Raw genomic sequence first — 17,632 nt, 5'->3', positions numbered from 1 at the left:
AGGCCTGTCGTATTTTCTTTGATAAGAAATTGTGCATTCAGATATTGTAGTATTCAATACATTTACAAAATTGGCACACTCTGAGTGCACATCAGCATCAAATATACTCTCTGGATTCAGTAGCTGCAGTTTTCTTTTTAGCAAAACGTTATTAAGTCGGGTGGTCTTGGAACGCAAGTGATTAGTACGTTGTTGTACCCTATGATAAAGTGCAAATACTGGAGAATGGTCAGTAATCATTGTATCATATACACCTGATGTAATATTTTCGATATAGCATAAAATATTATCTAATATTGTAGCAGTTGTAGATGTTATCCTGGTGGGTTCCAGTATTGTGTTTTTGAAGTTAAAGGAGTCTAGTAAGTGCAAATATTCATTATGTGCTTCATTATTAACATTAATACTAAAGTCACCTGTTATTATCACCGGACAATTGTTACTATTACCTAAGGACGTAAACACGCTTTCCATTTCGTCGAAAAATATCGGCAAACTAGAACTTGGTGGTCTATAGACCACTCCAATTGTTACATTTGAATGTAATTTAATGAAAAGATACTCAATAGTAGAATTATTACCAACTAATTCTGTAATGATTTTAAATTCAAGGTCAGATTTTATCAGCAGTGCAACACCCCCTCCTCGAGAAGAGGGTGTCCCTAGAGCTAGTAATAAAGTTATATCCTGGGACAGAAAAATGTTCGTTTTTACGTAACCATGTTTCCGAGAGGGCAATGAATTCGAACTTAAAACTGTGTCGAGATAAAAATACTGAAAACAAATCCCAGTTTTTGTGGACGCTGCGGATGTTGCAGTGAACAAGATAAAGACATGGTCTCATGTTAAATTCGTCATTTACTTCACTTATCGAAAAGCTCATTACGGTAGAGAACGGTACCGAACATTAAATATTCACTTAGTTAACCTTAGTCAGGTCTTCCTCGCATGTTACGTGGAGCACCTTAGACTTCTCAGCCTTCCTCATCAATATCTTGCCCTGCGACACCCAGGCGAATTGCCAGTTCTTCTCACGTTTTGTCTTGATTGCTTTGCCGAGCAAGAGTTTATATTCTGGGCACAGATGCTCATTTATATAAACTGGATCATCCGTCTCGAATCCCAAGATAGCAGTTGTCAGCCTCTGTTTCTTAGCTTTGAGAATAATGCGATCACGAACTTCCCTTGACATGAATCGCACGATTATGTTTGCCTGGTTTTTCTGTTTAGTCGGCACTCGGTGTATGATATCAATGTCTTCAGTTTGAAGTTTTTCCTCAAGGGTTTCGGCTATCTTTAGCATCATAGTGCGCAGCGATTCATTTGGCACTGGTGGAACGCCTTTTATCTCAAGATTGTTCCTTCGGCTGTACTGCTTCAACTCTATTAGCTCTTTCCTCACTTCTTTTAGTTCTTTGCGCAGCTCTTGGGCCTCCTCTTTGCATTCCGCCTGCTCTTTCTTGATTGTATTTATTTCCTGACAGACACTCTGTACATCGTCTTTAAAATTTCGAAAGCTGCATTCATGAAATCCATGGATTGTTTCACTTCTTGTATGTCAGAAAGCGAAGTTTTATGATCTAGTGCAACAGCTTTGATATCAGCTCTAATACAAGTCGTTACTGTTTCTAGTCGCGTAGTCATTTCGACTAAAGTTTTGGCAAGTTCTTTTATCGTTGTCGGCGGTTTTTCGGCCAATGCATCACCAAGGGCAGATAACAGATTCGTTCCCTCATCCATTTTACAGAGACAGATGCAGGGTAATCCAGGAGCTGTATATCAAAAATACATGAAGCAGCTAAACGCTGCACGTACCTGCGAAACCGTAGTAAAAGTTTTTAGGTCCTGTGCGCTGTGCCCAGCTGCCTGGATCACCCTGAACTGTGGCGCGGGGATGGTCGCGTCGCTCTTTTATTCTCTCGTTGAGTGCGCAGAATTCTGTCGTCCAGGGAAAATCTGCGCAGCACACGTGTTGAAGAAGTAGTCCTGCTCCGTCGCTTAGGTATCGTCTTCGATGTGCAGATATATCCTCAGACGAAAAGATTGGCCAGGTATCTGCGAAACCGTAGTAAAAGTTTTTAGGTCCTGTGCGCTGTGCCCAGCTGCCTGGATCACCCTGAACTGTGGCGCGGGGATGGTCGCGTCGCTCTTTTATCCTCTCGTTGACTGCGCAGAATTCTGTCGTCCAGGGAAAATCTGCGCAGCACACGTGTTGAAGAAGTGGTCCTGCTCCGTCGCTCAAGTATCGTCTTCGATGTGCAGATATATCCTCAGACGAAAAGATTGGTCAGGTATCTGCGAAACCGTAGTAAAAGTTTTTAGGTCCTGTGCGCTGTGCCCAGCTGCCTGGATCACCCTGAACTGGGTGATCCAGGCAGCTGGGCTTCTTTCACCTCAAGGCTCATACTGCGTCATTTCTCGATTTCTGCCCAACAGCCTGTATAAACTCGATACTGATGTCAGAAGCATTGATGTGGCGGCCGTAGTCATAAATGCCACGAAGGAAATCAACATTTTCTCGAATACGGAAGCCTACCGTCAACAAATCGGAACGCAAATACACCATTACAGCGCAATAGTCTCGACGATGCTTTCGGGACTGAACGGTTTCGTTCGTACCTTTACCTACATAATTAGCAGTTATCTCCGTCCGACTTTGGAAACGGCGCGATCTCTGGGAAGGGTTGGCCCGTTCGTCATTACGCCTTGTCTCAAAAAATTGATTGCCAAAACATGGAAGCCGAATCATCGTGGTCGCCCCTCAAAAATACTCGTGATGAAGACTACCTTGAGAGCTATCTTGCCGCCATTTGTTGTTTCCGGACCTTGCAACGTTTCGGACAGAACAACGCAGTCATCAGATCAATGTACCGCTTTCGGTAGAAGCTCGTGATTAGACCTTTGCGAAACGTTTCTGCATTTGCGACCGTTTGCTTTGCCGAACGAATTACTCGTCTAGCCCTCCGCACTTCCGCATTGTCGTTAGGGCTAAGCTTTTATTGATCTATTCCACAAGGAATGCATGATGACCTCCTGGCTGGGCACTTGCGGTTTACCAGATACCTTACCCACATTAGGGAACCTCTTTACTTGCCAAATATATGTCGCAGTAGTCAGCGTTACGTGACCTCCTGTGTGCAGTGATTGCAGTTCAAGTTTACAACAACGGCTAGCGGGCCGCTTGTGTCCGGTGACAACAATGAGCTCCCGTTTTCAGCAAGCTACTGCTGATCCCTTAGAACTGTTTCTCCTCTCACCCAAAGAAAATAGCTACGTTGTGATGTGGGTTAACCCCCCAAATGACAATAAATCTTCCACCATTCCTTCCCCCAACAAAGCTGAGATCCCTTTCTTCATAATGCTGTCATCTTCGTCATGACCTTCATGGGTCCTCGTTAGTTATTGTGGCTGCCAGTTTCCGGCAGATGTGGTGGACCTGCTCCTGCGCATTTATTCTTGCATTTACGTTAGTTAGCACAGCACCACCGCCAGGCTGATGGCGTCGTTGAACAATACCAACCGGACACAGACAACATTGCTTGCTGTATTCGACTCGTCATCAGAACTGGGACGACGTGTTTCTTTTCATTGTATATGTCTTTCACAGCTTGAGGCATGAAACAGCACCTTATAGCTCATTTTTCCTCCTGTATGCTTGTGCGCGTCATAGTTATCTAAAAACTAACTTGCTGTTCTCTACTGACACGAGCCTTGTTTCCAGCACCCTTTCGCCAACGCCCTCTGGCCTCGCAGGATAGCTCAAGAAGCACTACAACCACGGGCAGCAGGATGCCTGCTATCTACCCGATGACTTATTATGGCTGTAGACGATCCCCCGCAAGATCGGTTTGTCGCATAAGCTATTGCCGCACTACAGAGGTCGTTATTGTGCTTGATCAGGTCAACTACCTCAAGTTACGTGATATCTCGGTAATATTCACATGTATCCCTCCCTAAAACATTGCGCGGGTTCAGCGCTGCTAAACCGAGTGTGGAGCAAACGCTTTGGCTGCGGGCGACCGAGCATTGCATCAAACGCAACCAGCGTTCAGTTGAGCGCATCAATTTTCACCGGCGTTTTAGGTGGTGGCGGTAAAAGCGTTTATTGCATCTAAATATGAGAAACACTTAAGCTACGGCTTTAAGGTTATGACGCGATAGCGTTGGCTACCAGCCCACATATAAAGCACCGCTTTAACCAAGCCGTATGAACATGCATTAGTGGCCTGTAAGGGTGACGTGAATACCATGGTCCTGACAGGCTGATTCTGACATAGCCATCCCAAGTGAAACGTGAGACCCAAGTTGGCAGCTCCTGGCACGGTGCAACGCCGACGGCTTGAACACCTACAGTAATGTAGCTTTCGCTACAAAATACAAGTCATGCGTGTCACACGGGTAACAGTTTGCCACTGACATGCCCCGCCCAGGGGCATTCGTATTCGTGAGCGTCATTGAAGAGAGATTAATGAAATGGCGACAATACTGCGCGTTGTACAACCATCGGCGCGCAGTAGAACGTCTCTTCCAGTTAAACAGTGGAATCATCGGCGCTCACATTTCTCGCAGAAATGTCTCATTTTGCCGTTAGTATTTTTAATATCATTTTTTTGGGGTTACTTGATTCATTCGTTCAGAAGTTAGGTGTTCTCATCATATGCGGCGGCGGCGATGCAAAAGTGCAGCTGTTCCAGCGCTACCACCACAGGCGCCATCTTGTGCTATTTCCAGCAACTCTGGTACAGAACAACGATAGACGACTGAAGGTTGTTGCACGAGGTGGGGCCACCGATGTTAGCTTGGGATAGTAGTTTCTTCGGCTTCGCCGCCACCGCATACCTTAACAACATTTGGCCTTTTTAAAACTGAATCAAGCAAGTGCCCCAAACAAATTTAGTGTTAAAAATGCTTCGACAACATTCCGTTTGCGCGCGAAATTTCAGCTCCGAGGATATCGTGGTTTCGCTGGAAAAAGCGCATTCTACAACGTGCCTGTGCAACGCGCTGTAAAAGAAGAACGTTGTCATCTTCGCTTAACGCATCTGACACTGGTTCATTCAACTAGCACAAATAAACACTTACACATAATATCTTTTTGTGGTCGCTTAGTGAGAGCTCATGCGCCAATAAATATTGCTTCTTCATATTTGGTGAAGAAGGCCCTTTTAAACACAATTTCGGAGCGAAATGGTCTTCTCTCGTCTTCATTAAACCAGCAAAGGAGCCAGTTTTGAAGCGGTCATTAATTGGAGTTACTGTTTTTTTTTTGTTTGAATGTTACTGTACTGCACATTTTGCTGACCTCTGTGTTCGTAATTGTTGTCGAAAACGTGACGGCTGTACCTAAATGCCGCTTGCTGCTCTACCAAGGCTGCGAAACCATCTAGTATGATTACTCAATCAGGTGTCGAGCCTAAAGAAGTGCCTGATAACATTTTCTGTGAGGCTTTAGATGTCGTGCTAACAATATATGTAGCCAGACTGTGTCACCTATTTTCAACCCTCTGTCAGGTAATGTCTGAGATTTCACCGGTCGTGCGTCATATTTCCTAAGACATGCGTTGCTGGAAACTAGATTCTCACCTTATTTATGCCAATTTGGTAGGTTCTCCGGACTTTTGACTTGATTGCCGGCAACAGTCACCGCATGACTATAGCCTACTGCCCGACCATTTAGCCGCGCTCAATGGTAAACGTTTTCGTGGAGGCGATGGACGTTTTATTTACGCGAAAAAATAAACATACACGTAAAGATACTCTTACTGATTTGCTGCCGCACTGAGACGCTCTAATCATAGGAACCATGCTTTTTATACGTTTACACTGAAAAATGCCAAAAAGGACGTGAACTTGAGGTACTTATGGTCTCCACCACTGAAGCTAAAATATTATCGATTTTCTAGAGTTTAAGACGTGGTGTTATTACAAATCTTTTCTTACTGCTTTCCCTGCAACGGTTACTCTTATATACGTTTTCATTTGTTTCTCAAACCGTTCCACCTGATCATTTCGTGAACTTACAGCGTTAAAAACTTGCGCGATTATGAAACCTTTCGTTGTCTCACTGGCCCCATGCCTTAGTTGCACTAAATAGGGAAAGATGAAGACATATGCCGTCCTCCTCCACTGCCATTCAAAGGAAGAGTCGACCGACTCACTTTTCAAAATTACCATTTGCGGCCCTGTTTGTTAGCTAGTAAATGTGAGCTTTCGGTACCTACGTGTAATGCGACTGAGCGCACGAGAACGACGATGGCCGAGCACAAAGACTCTCACAGCAGCGGTGCGCAGCGATTGTGTCAGCAGAGCTGCCACCAGAAATTGGAGAACCTTGTGGTATATCTTCGGGATGGTCTTGAAGCCTATAAAGGCTTAGTGTAAGAACTATGTTGCTGCTCGGCCAGTGCAAGATTTTTTGTTTTGTTCCTGACTAATGCCCTTTTCCCATAATTTTGCGCCACGTATGGAATGGGTGCTCAGACACGGATTATTTCCTAGTGGTGTCTAAAGCATTTAACCTAAAATTTGCTTGTTTGAATGTATAAATTCAGATGCATTTTATGAACGAAATGTTTAGTTGATTGTCCCAATATATGAGAGGTGCAGCTTATACAGCCGGAAACACGGACAAAGACAACTTGCGAAGGTGTTTTCGGTCGGCGTTTACTAGTATCGATGAGAAAAGTTCTTGAAGTGCAACGTGCAGGCTCCGTGATTCTATTGGTTTCTCTTTAGAAAGTACAAGACGACTGTGAAGCATGTAGTGTAGGCCAAAATGAAACTCTGTCCTTGCATGATCATCTGTTTGTATGTAGCTGGATAGTTTAGTAAAGAACATGATCATGGGAATGCTTCCACCCCTGCCGTGACTGAACCCGAAGCCTTCATTCACTGCCGTGCCACCGTGACAGGGCTTTCAATGTAGCTTTCATTGTAGTGTGCTCTGCATTTTTTTTCTTTGTTCTCATGACTGAGTTGCTTCATTTTTGAGCGATACCTTCTGCCCACACACCATTTACTTGATGCATATGTGATGTTTTGCACCAGTTTGTATACCTATGGAATTTTCTGCTTACGCTACATTCACTGTGAGCACTAAAACTCCCAATATTATGCATTCAATTTGTCAGCTTTACACTGTTTAGCATTAAGCAAATGCTTTCTATGCGTCCTAACAGTATATGCAGGCCTGTAGTCCTGAAAGGTTCACTAATGGAGACTACCCTATGCAAACATTGTACATAGCACTACTTGTGTCATGTTTCTGCAGTGTTAAGTGCCATACTTTGTTTCCTGCTTCTGAAATGTGCCAAACATATGACAACTACTATGCAAGCCTGTAATCATTAAGCAACTATTCTTTTGTGCCATGCCTCTGAGTCGCAGTTTTATGCACAATACTTTCATTTCTTGTTTATAAAGTTTGTTAGACCTGCGATGAGTACTGTGCCAGCTTACAGGCTCTAAAACATTATTCGTGTGTGTCTTCTCAGCGTAGCACAATTGTCCAGCACGTGCAAATAACTGCCTGTGCTATTGCAGGCAGTTGGTTTCGCTGCTGCATATTCAAGCGTGTGAAACGCTGCAGGAAAATAAAGGGGCACAATGGATACACGTGCTTCTAAAAAACTTCTGTGAGACTTTCCCATTCCGATAGGCATCACAATTGCTGCCTCGTTGTGAAACACTTTAATTATGTACTCAAACACATGCGCACACACAAACACCAACATGCACGGTTGCAAGCAGCAGTGAATGGGGGGGGGGGGGGTACGAAGAAAAATTTGACTTGACAGATGAGGTTCGAGAACGCATGGTTCGAGAGGATTCATCTTTATCACAACAGGTTTCTGGCACAGACATGAAACGAGAAGGCGCTGCACTTGGCTGCCTGTGATGAGTTGGTCAGCTACGTGGGGTATATCACAGCCGATAGTTGTGCTGGGATTGATGCCACAGCTGTTGCAGCACCATGGGCAGCTGTACCAGCCAGCTGTGGTGGCAGGTTCTGTAGAACAGGCTAACATGATTCTGTATGGCTTTTCCCTAGAGGTATGCATGGCAATAGTGATCCCACTTCCAAGTAGCCGGTACACAGATGTGACTCTTTCTTGTCCAAGCCAGCAGCACCCTCCTCGTCTGCAGGCAGGAAGACATCCAAAGATGTTATGCAACACGGCACATGCTACACGCTCTGGCTGGTAGAGGAGCGTCTAGTATTTTTGCAAGCACTGGAAGCGGCCCTTCAGCACGCCTACGCAGTTATTCACCATTAACCTTGTGGAGGTGTATTGTCCGGACCGGGATGCCATGGCACTGGCAGCCATGTCTCCAACAGATGCCCCTTTCACTAGCATAACCGAAAATGGCACGCTGTTAAGCACATTCTTCGTCGTTGTCGACCTCAACAGCCTCATAAACTTTAACAGCCTTGCTGACTCAATGGAAGATTCGCATCAAGTAGCTCATTGCCAGGTTTTGCTGACGATGACATTCATGGGCGTGCAGACAATGAATGATTGAACGTTTCAACAACACTGCTGTAAGGACAGCCTAGCACTTCATATCGGTATAAATGGTGCCCCATTCCTACTCAATACAGGCATCAAACACACGCATTCCCATCTTCGTATCTTACGTAGGCATTTCAACAATGTACGACGTGTCTTACGTTTCAGCTTTTATAAAAGCCCAAGAACGGCAATACATGTGAGGCATGTGGAGCCTACCGTAACTTATCTTGCAAATAGCAGCGCGGCTCACTGTCGTGAATTCGACGTCTCGCAGAAGTCCTGCCTCGGCCTGTGTCCTCCCTGTGTGCAGCCGAGAAGGCCGCCAGAAGAAAGCATCATGCCAAGATACCACGTAGGGAAGTTCATGGCCCAAATCATGTTGGCATCTCATATCTCAGGGCAGCGGTGGCGTAGCGGTAGAACATCCGCCTCGCATGCAAGAGGCCCGGGGTTCAAATCCCGGTGCCGCGCAATTCTCCACCGGATTAAAAAAAAAAAAAAAATCCGCGTGTCGATGGAATTGCATACACAGGTTTGGGGTGCGACCTGATGCCGATGAACACCTCCGGCAACGCACTCCCTCACCAGAACAGGAGTTGGCCACCCTGGTGCAGTAATTGGCCACAACCTCCTATGACAAGCTCCATAAAACCCCGGCCCTCAGTCACCAGCGGCTGCGGAACAACTGACCACGGCAGCGGTCAGACCTGTGACGCAGCATGGGGTGCTAAGAAAGCCTGGCTCCGCTGGACAGGCCGCCATTGGAAACTGACCCTGGCAACGTTTAATGCTAGAACCCTAGCTATTGAAGCTAGTTTAGCAGTGCTGTTAGAGGAACTAGAGGGCATGAAATGGGATGTCATAGGGCTTAGTGAGGTTAGGAGGCCGAATGAGGCGTATACTGTACTGAAGGATGGGCATGTACTGTGTTATCGAGGTTTACCGGAGACGCGACAACTAGGAGTAGATTTTCTTGTCAATAAGTATATAGCGGGTAATATAGATGAATTCTATAGTATTAATGAGAGGGTTGCAGGCATCGTAATTAGGCTTAATAAGCGGTATAAACTGAAGGTTGTACAGGCCTATGCACCTACATGTAGTTATGATGACCAGGCATTTGAAAGCTTCTATGAAGATGTAGAATCGGCAATGCGAAAAGTAAAAACGCAGTATACTGTACTAATGGGCGACCTCAATGCCAAGGTAGAGAAAAAACAGGCAGGAGACAAGGCAGTAGGTGACTATGGCATTGGCTCTAGGAATAGCAGGGGGGAGTTACTAGTTGAGTTTGCAGAGCGCAATAACTTACGAATCATGAATACCTTCTTCAGCAAACGGAAGAACCGGAAATGGACATGGAAGAGTCCTAACGGAGAGACTAAAAATGAAATCGACTTCATAATGTGTTCAACCCCCGCCATTGTGCAGGATGTAGAGGTAATCGGGAAAGTGCGATGCAGTGACCACAGGATGGTGAGGTCCCGAATTAGCCTAAATCTGAAGAAGGAACGCAATAGATTAGTAAGAAAGAAACCCATCAACGAATTAGCGGTGAGGGGGAGGGCAGAAGAGTTCAGGATCTCGCTACAGAATAGGTATTCAGCTCTAACCGAGGATGGCGACACTACCCTAGAGGCAAGGAACAATAATTTCAGAAATATCATTACTGAGTGCGCGGTAAAAGTAGGCGGTAGGACAGTTAGAGAGGATACCGGTAAGCTGTCTAAGGAGGCGAAAGATTTGATTAAGAAACGCCAGAGTATGAAAGCTTCCAATCCAACAGACCAGATCGAATTGGCCGAGATATCAAAGCTAATCAATAAGCGCAAGGTGGCCGATATAAGGAAGTATAACATGGACAAAATTGAGCATCCTGTAAAAAACGGGGGAAGCCTTAAAGCGGCAAAGAAGAAATTGGGCATAGGCAAAAACCAGATGTATGCGATAAGGGACAAGGCGGGCAACGTCATCACTAATATGGACAAGATAGTCAAAGTAGCCGAGGAGTTCTATACAGATCTCCACAGTAGCCAAAGTAGTCAGGATCGTAATGAGATTGGCGGTAGGGAAAAACAGTCAGACGTTCCACCAGTGACGAAGGACGAGGTCAAGAAAGCACTAAAAACTATGAAAAGGGGGAAATCAGCTGGAGAGGATCAGATAACTACGGATTTGCTGAAGGACGGGGGGGATATCGTGCTAGAAAAACTGGCCACCCTGTATACGCAGTGCCTGGTGTCATCGACGGTACCGAAACCATGGAAAAACGCAAACATTATCCTCATTCACAAGAAAGGGGACTCTAAGGACCTTAAAAATTACAGACCAATCAGCTTACTGTCTGTTAGGTATAAGGTATTTACTAAGGTAATCACTAATAGAATCAGGACAACCTTAGACAGCAATCAAGCAAAGGATCAAGCAGGGTTTCGGAAACGGTACTCTACTATCGATCATATCCATGCCATCAATCAGGTGATAGAAAAATGCTCGGAATATAACCAGCCCTTACACATAGCATTCATTGATTACGAAAAAGCATTTGACTCAGTTGAAACCTCGGCGGTGATGCAGGCATTGCGAAATCAGGGGGTAGACGAGCCGTACGTGAAAGTGCTGGAAGATATATATAGTGGCTGCACAGCTACCATAGTTCTGCATAAAGAAAGTAACAAAATTCCCATAAAGAAAGGTGTTAGGCAAGGAGACACAATTTCCCCAGTGCTATTCACAGCTTGTTTAGAGGAAGTATTCAGAGACTTGGAATGGGAGCAGTTAGGGATAAGGGTAGATGGAGAATACCTCAGTAATCTGCGATTTGCTGATGACATTGCCTTGCTAAGCAACTCGGGGGATGAACTGCAAATAATGATTGATGACCTAGACAGAAAAAGTAGAAAGGTAGGCTTGAAAATCAATATGCAGAAGACTAAGGTAATGTTCAACAGCCTCGGGAAGGAACAGCAGTTTACATTAGGTAGCGAAATACTGGAAGTAGTAGGCGAATATGTCTACTTAGGACAGGTATTAACCGCAGATCCGGACCATGAAAAGGAAATAACAAGAAGAATAAGATTGGGATGGAGCGCATTTGGCAAGCACTCGCAGATTATGTCTAGCAGCTTACCGGTATCGCTCAAGAGGAAAGTATACAACAGTTGCATCTTGCCTGTACTCACCTATGGGGCTGAAACGTGGAGGCTAACCAAGAGAGTTCTACTTAAGTTGAGGACAACCCAGAGGGCTATGGAACGAAAAATGGTAGGGGTAACATTAAGAGATAGAAAGCGTGCAGAGTGGGTCAGAGAAATAACTCAAGTTACCGACATTCTAGTGGAAATTAAGAAGAAGAAATGGACATGGGCAGGACATGTAGTGCGAAGAGAGGATAACCGATGGTCGCTGAAGGTAACAAACTGGATTCCAAGGGAAGGAAAGCGTAGCAGGGGGCGGCAGAAAGTTAGGTGGGCGGATGAGATTAAGAAGTGCGCAGGGGTCATGTGGATGCAGCTAGCACAGAACCGGGTTAAGTGGAGAAATATGGGAGAGGCCTTCGCCCTGCAGTGGGTATAATCAGGCTGATGATGATGATGATGATGATCTGAAAACAGGGACATCACAAGGCTACTCGTAGACGCGTGATGGGCCGTCGACAAACCCGACGACGCCCGGTATGCTGCCGTGACGAAGGAAGCCTTTCTTCGCCGCCGCCCTAGCTGCACGCCGCAAACGCTTTCGAACTGTCGGCTGCGCGAAGCCGGCCAGTAGCGGTTTGGAAGCCACTAGCAGCTCGGAAAAAGCGCAGTGCACACATTATCTGCCGCCGCACAGACAGCGCACTCGGCCGCACACACCTATCTCAGTTCATCGCGTCGCACAGTCATTGTCCTATATCCTTCTCGAGTAGCACCATGCGTCGAAACATCTCGCCCGGCACGTCAAACAGTGTTCGTACACCGTCCTTCGCAGATAATCGCGTCGGGGCGCCGCCGCTACCGCCTCACGAGAACGCCAGTCGCCACATAGATCGCCGCCATTTTTCCTTTGTGAGCGTTCACGAACGAGTTGTGATTGGCTCGCGTCGCTCACAACCCGCGCTCACAATTCGCCCGTAGCCAACGTCATCACTTCAAGTGTGTTCATGACGTAAACAGCATACGTTGATGACTTAAAGAAAGGCCACTCCCGCCGTGTTGCCGCTGGCTAATAGGAAGATTGTGAGTGTGAGTGTGAGCCGTCTGTAATTCGGCCCCAGTTTCTTGACCTCTCGGAATTGTTTGCGACAGCAGCCCGAACGACTCGGGTCGTTTGTGAGCGCATACCTGCAGGTGGGAAGCTGCTGTCCACACATACCTGCGGCCGCCGCGAAGGGAGCACTTTCCTTAATCCCTGTCCCATTCAGCGCAAATTAGCGTGCACTCCTGCCGAGCACGGCTTTCTACAAGACCGCTATTTTCTCTCGCGCTGCCTGAGTCAGTCTCTTTGGTACCGTCTTCTGCAGTTTGACCAGCGGCGGCCGGTGACCCCTCGCGGAGTTGACGCGATAGCGACTCTGCATGGATGCTGGCAGACGATCGAGCTTGCGAGTTGCTCGCGTGCAAACATATGTCGTCGTTGCTTTTAGTCCGGAGCTGCTTTCATTATGGTCGGCGAGAGGCATCTCTTGTGCATAACGAATGGAATGTATTTACATCACTGACGAGAGCACGGATTGATGATCGCTACAAAGTTTGGATATCGGATGACAGGTGAGCACGAATTATTCGTCCGCGAATCTTAAAATTGAGATTACCAAAAAGGATGGTGTGTTTTTCTTCTTTTCTTGACGTCCTCTCGAACATCGTTTAGGAAGTGCCAATGCATAACGTGTGCGCGTGTTTTATCTCATGTGTACGCATCGTCCGAGCCAGAATCGACGGCGCAAAGCATCAGCAAAGCAGCGCAGGTTGTCACTGATTGTCGCAGCGACACGCAAGAATCGCGCACATGCATGCAAGCGGCTACGCTAGAGACGCAGCGAAGCGGGCGATTCCAAAACACCGTCCGCCGTGGCCCTCGGCGCAAATCAACAAGGCCTAGCGACGACCAGGGAGCAGCGCACGATCGGAGTGCCGTCGGCCGCAGCGCCCGCGGACGGCATCTCTGCGGTAACCTGGCGACATCCGGTGCTGCACATAAGCGGTGCGAATTTGTGTACTTTCGCGATGAAGCTGAGGACAGACCTTTTTTGACGCACGTTTTATTTACACGAAGGTTGATGCTGCCTTTTTAATCGGTACGGTGTTGAATTGGACCAGCTCGTGCTCTTTTCGCACTGCTGCACCGATGCGCACTTTAAGTCGGACGCACATCGTTTAAGAAGTGCCAATGCGTAACGTAAACGCGTGTTTTATCGCATGTGTACACATCGACCGAGCCAGAAACAACGGCGCAAATCATGAGCAAAGCAGCGCTCGCCACATGCAGTTCGGAAGCGCAGGTTGTCACCGCTTTCCGAAGCTACACGCAAGAATCGTACAGAGGAGCACGCGAGCGACTACACTAGAGACGCAGCGAAACGGACGATTCTAAAACGCCGTCCGCCATGGCTGCGATGCAAAAGAAACAAGGCCTAGCGACGAGCAGGGAGCAGCGCACGACCGGAGTGCCGTCAGCCGCAGCGCCCGCGCCTGGCGACATCAGGTGCTGCACTTAAGCGGTGCGAATTTGTGTACTTTCGCGATGAAGCTGAGGGTAGACGTTTTTTTGACGCACGTTCTATTTAATTATCAACACGCCGCACAAATGGTCGATGCGGCAAAGACGAGACGGGACACGGGACTACAGTACGCTGCTGCGCCGTCGGTCGGTACATGAAGGTTGATGCTGCCTATTTAATCGGTACGGTGTAAATCGGACCAGCTGGTGCTCTTTTCGCACTCCTGCACCGACGCGCACTTTCAGTCGGACGCCACCACCTTTTCGGTTAATATCGCGAACCGAAGCGCCAAGCTCGGGTTCACGCATGCATTGCAGCACTCGAGCAGACGACTTTCGCAGCTACCGGAAGTGTGTCCGTGACGTAGTGGCCGTCGCGGCTGCAGCCAATGTGCAGCCTGCCGTGGCCTGTCACTCTCGTGACTTGTTACGTAGGTAATCACGGCAGAATAGTCCCAAATCTCGCCGCCACGCGGAAATGGCGCAGCCGCGAATTTCAAAAAACGCTATTTTTAAGAATTAATAATAAATCACTGGATTTTTTCCGAGGAGTTTTACTTTGGACGGATGCTCGGAAGCATTTATTCTACTCATTGAAAACGTTTGTCAGTGACCTTTCTAGCCGTTTCATGCCCCCTTTAAGGACTGCTGTTGCATCCTGGCACAGCCTTTAAAATAAATATTTAGGCCTCCTAATTGGCCTACGTTTCCCGCCGATTCGTAAGAAGTTCTTACGGTACCACTGGCTGAGGCGCTCACTGCTCTATAATACAAGCCTATCTTACTCGGGTCTTCCTCTGCTAACTTGTTTAAAATAGCCATTCGCTTACAAATGTCATTTTATTTGCAATGCCAGCTACCGACAATCAGTAGACCTTTCGAACTGTACTTTAATTAGATTTGTTTTTTTTTTAGGTACAGTTGCTCCTACTTCGCAATTTTCTATCATTCGGGCGCCGAAGAGGGTGCATTGCACTCTCTAACCAATTTTAACGGTATGAGTTCTCTGCTCTCCAAGCCGTTGTAAAGGACGGTATGTGCACCAAAACATGTCCGTCCGCATTGGCAACATTTTGCACCCTAGTCCCTGTTTTTTCCCGTGGTTTCAGCAAAACTTATATTGGACATAATTTGATCCCCGATTTGTGATTCCCGGAATGTGATTTTCCAGGACCTCCAAAATTTGAATAAAGGATTTGAGCATGGCCAAATACCTATATATCTATGTTCAACAACCCCTCTGGATAGTCCAATTTTACCTTGTTGCAATCTGACAAAGATTGCTGTCAATCCTAATTTCTTAATGACCAACTCATTAGTGATTTTCAAATTTAGGTGGTCTCTCGACTATTTGCATGTTTAAGCATTATCCGAACATCAGAGCAAAATGAGGCCTCGTAAAAGAAGTGGCCGAAATCGTCTTTTAGAAAGCGATTCTCTTCCGATTTATGCGTCACCGAAGAAATGTCGCCCATACCGACGATACCATTACTCTTTAACCAACCGTCATCAGTTCGTGTTAACTAATAATTGCTCCTTACTTTTGTCTCAGCTGTTTCAAGAGGACCTCAAGTCACTATTTCGGATCTCGTCTGTTCTTAACCTATATAAATGAGCTTTCATAAATTTTCTCAAATATCCATTTATTGGCATATGGCTGTGTGAGCTACCAGTCTTATTAACAACATAAACGATGTTAATGCAAATCAGTCTGATCTTGAAAACGTTAAAGCCTGGTGCGACAAATGGCTCGTACCCTCAAACACTAAGAAATCATATCTTCTTACCTTTCACCGAAGATACTCCTCCGCTATTCGAAAATAAATTCTTCTATATTCCAACCTCAGCTGCGTGAGTACCTGCAAATACTTATGAATTAAATTATCCGCCAAGATTTCATGTACCATGAACTACACTCCGAAACCAAGCTTACCGCGTCCTCGGCAACTTAATACTCAAACTTCGATTAGCACTTCTCTCAGTAAAATTATTAAGACAGTGCACCTTCGTTAGAGGTTAGCTCGAATACATATGTGCTATCTTCAATGAGTTGGCTTGGTGGCAGCAGCACGAGCGTGTTGTTCAACCGCTGCTTCTTTCTTGCGCAGTGCCTAGAATGAATCGCTGGATCCCTTCTCCCCTATGCCATCCTGCCCGGTGCTGCGATTGCTTTGCCAGCAGCTTCACTGTTCTGAGTGGTGGGCACGTGTATCCGGCCATGAATATGCGTTTGGCCAATCGTTTCACCCTTCTGTGCGATATCATGGACGAGCTTGTCTACGGGAATCTTCTACAACCTTCTTGCTGGCATGACGCCTGTATCGTTGAACCAATCATCGCTGGCTACGGTTCTGTGACATCACACGACAAGGCTTTAAAAGCGCTGCCCTCGGCTTTTTCTTCAGTGGGCTTGGTGGCAGCAACACAAGCATGTTGCTTAACCGTTGCTTGTTTCTTGCGCGGGTACGCTACCTTCATTATGCGCACTGCTTTCGCTACGACGATCGGTTCTTGCTGCTGCTACCATACCTGTGCGAATTCTCTGTACTGCTTTAGTCGACTTGTACTAAGCGGTGACGTGGAAGGTAACCCAAGGCCAAGGAAGACTACCCGTTCCAATACGAACGCTACCAGTTCTTCACTGAACGAATCTCCTCGATCGCGCCCTGAGAGCCCTGAAAACCCTAGTATTCAATCCATGTTTTCTGAATTACTGAAAAAATCAGGATGAAATCGCGCAGGACATTGCTGACATTATGCAACAGTTTCATGCTAGATTCGATGCTCTGGAGTTGAGAGTGTCCGCCCTTGAATCATCTCGTGATCCCAACCCACTATGCAATCCGAAGTTTCTTCAACCGCGAGTGCTGTGTCTGTTTTAATGAATATGAATAAGATTGATGATCTAGAAAACAGGTCCCGGCGAAACAACTTTGGCTTTTTTGAGGTGATTGAAGAAACCAATGACTCCCTGTTGACTGTCGTCTCTCAACTAATTGTTGACAAATTAAAAATCCCATGTCCTAAGACAGAACGTTGTCATAGGTTAGGCAGAGGTAGTGACGGGCAACCACGGCCAGTTATTCTTAAACTGTTGAACTTCCGGGAAAAGAGTGTAATAATGAAAAACGTCTCTAAGCTTAAGAACTCACACTTCTATATCAAAGAGGACTATTCTTCTGGAGTTCGCTCTATCCGTCAAAACCTTTGGAATGCGTCGGCTTCTTTCCGCAACAATGGCTCATCTGTTCGCTTGAACTATGACCATGCTATCACTGACAACGTTCCCTACACATGGGACGCTCTGTCTAACTTTATTATCGGAAAATTATAAAGCCGCGAACCACGCTCGTACAGCTCCGGTAGCTTCAACGAACTCTTCATCTCCGCCTTATAACCTTCTTCCTCCAACTGATACT

At 46.4% G+C, this 17,632-nt stretch overlaps 2 protein-coding genes across 3 annotated transcripts in view; one reads left to right on the top strand and one right to left on the bottom strand.

Moving 5' to 3' along the window:
- LOC146177782 (thiopurine S-methyltransferase-like) overlaps positions 1-17,632 on the top strand; it is a 172,494-nt gene that overhangs the window by 98,596 nt on the left and 56,266 nt on the right. The gene's annotated exons all lie outside the window — the stretch shown is intronic.
- LOC146177783 (uncharacterized) lies at positions 907-2,405 on the bottom strand. The gene is made up of 2 exons (XM_084580766.1): positions 2,356-2,405; positions 907-1,517 (listed from the first exon to the last, which is right to left on the bottom strand). Exons 1-2 carry the CDS (start codon positions 2,403-2,405, stop codon positions 920-922), a joined length of 648 nt encoding a protein of 215 aa, XP_084436892.1. The 3' UTR covers positions 907-919.

This window comes from Amblyomma maculatum, chromosome 10 (assembly GCF_055883805.1).
Source record: "Amblyomma maculatum isolate TAMU_Amacu chromosome 10, ASM5588380v1, whole genome shotgun sequence".
Lineage (NCBI taxonomy): Eukaryota > Metazoa > Arthropoda > Arachnida > Ixodida > Ixodidae > Amblyomma > Amblyomma maculatum.
This window is presented reverse-complemented; position numbering and strand designations above follow the sequence as displayed.

Bases quoted from the DNA above. Each gene is read 5' to 3' on its own strand.
- LOC146177783 (XM_084580766.1), bottom strand. From the start codon at position 2,405: ATGAGCCTTGAGGTGAAAGAAGCCCAGCTGCCTGGATCACCCAGTTCA. The intron at 1,518-2,355 runs GTGATCCAGGCA...TCATGAATGCAG, and splicing joins CCTGGATCACCCAGTTCAGG to CTTTCGAAATTTTAAAGACG.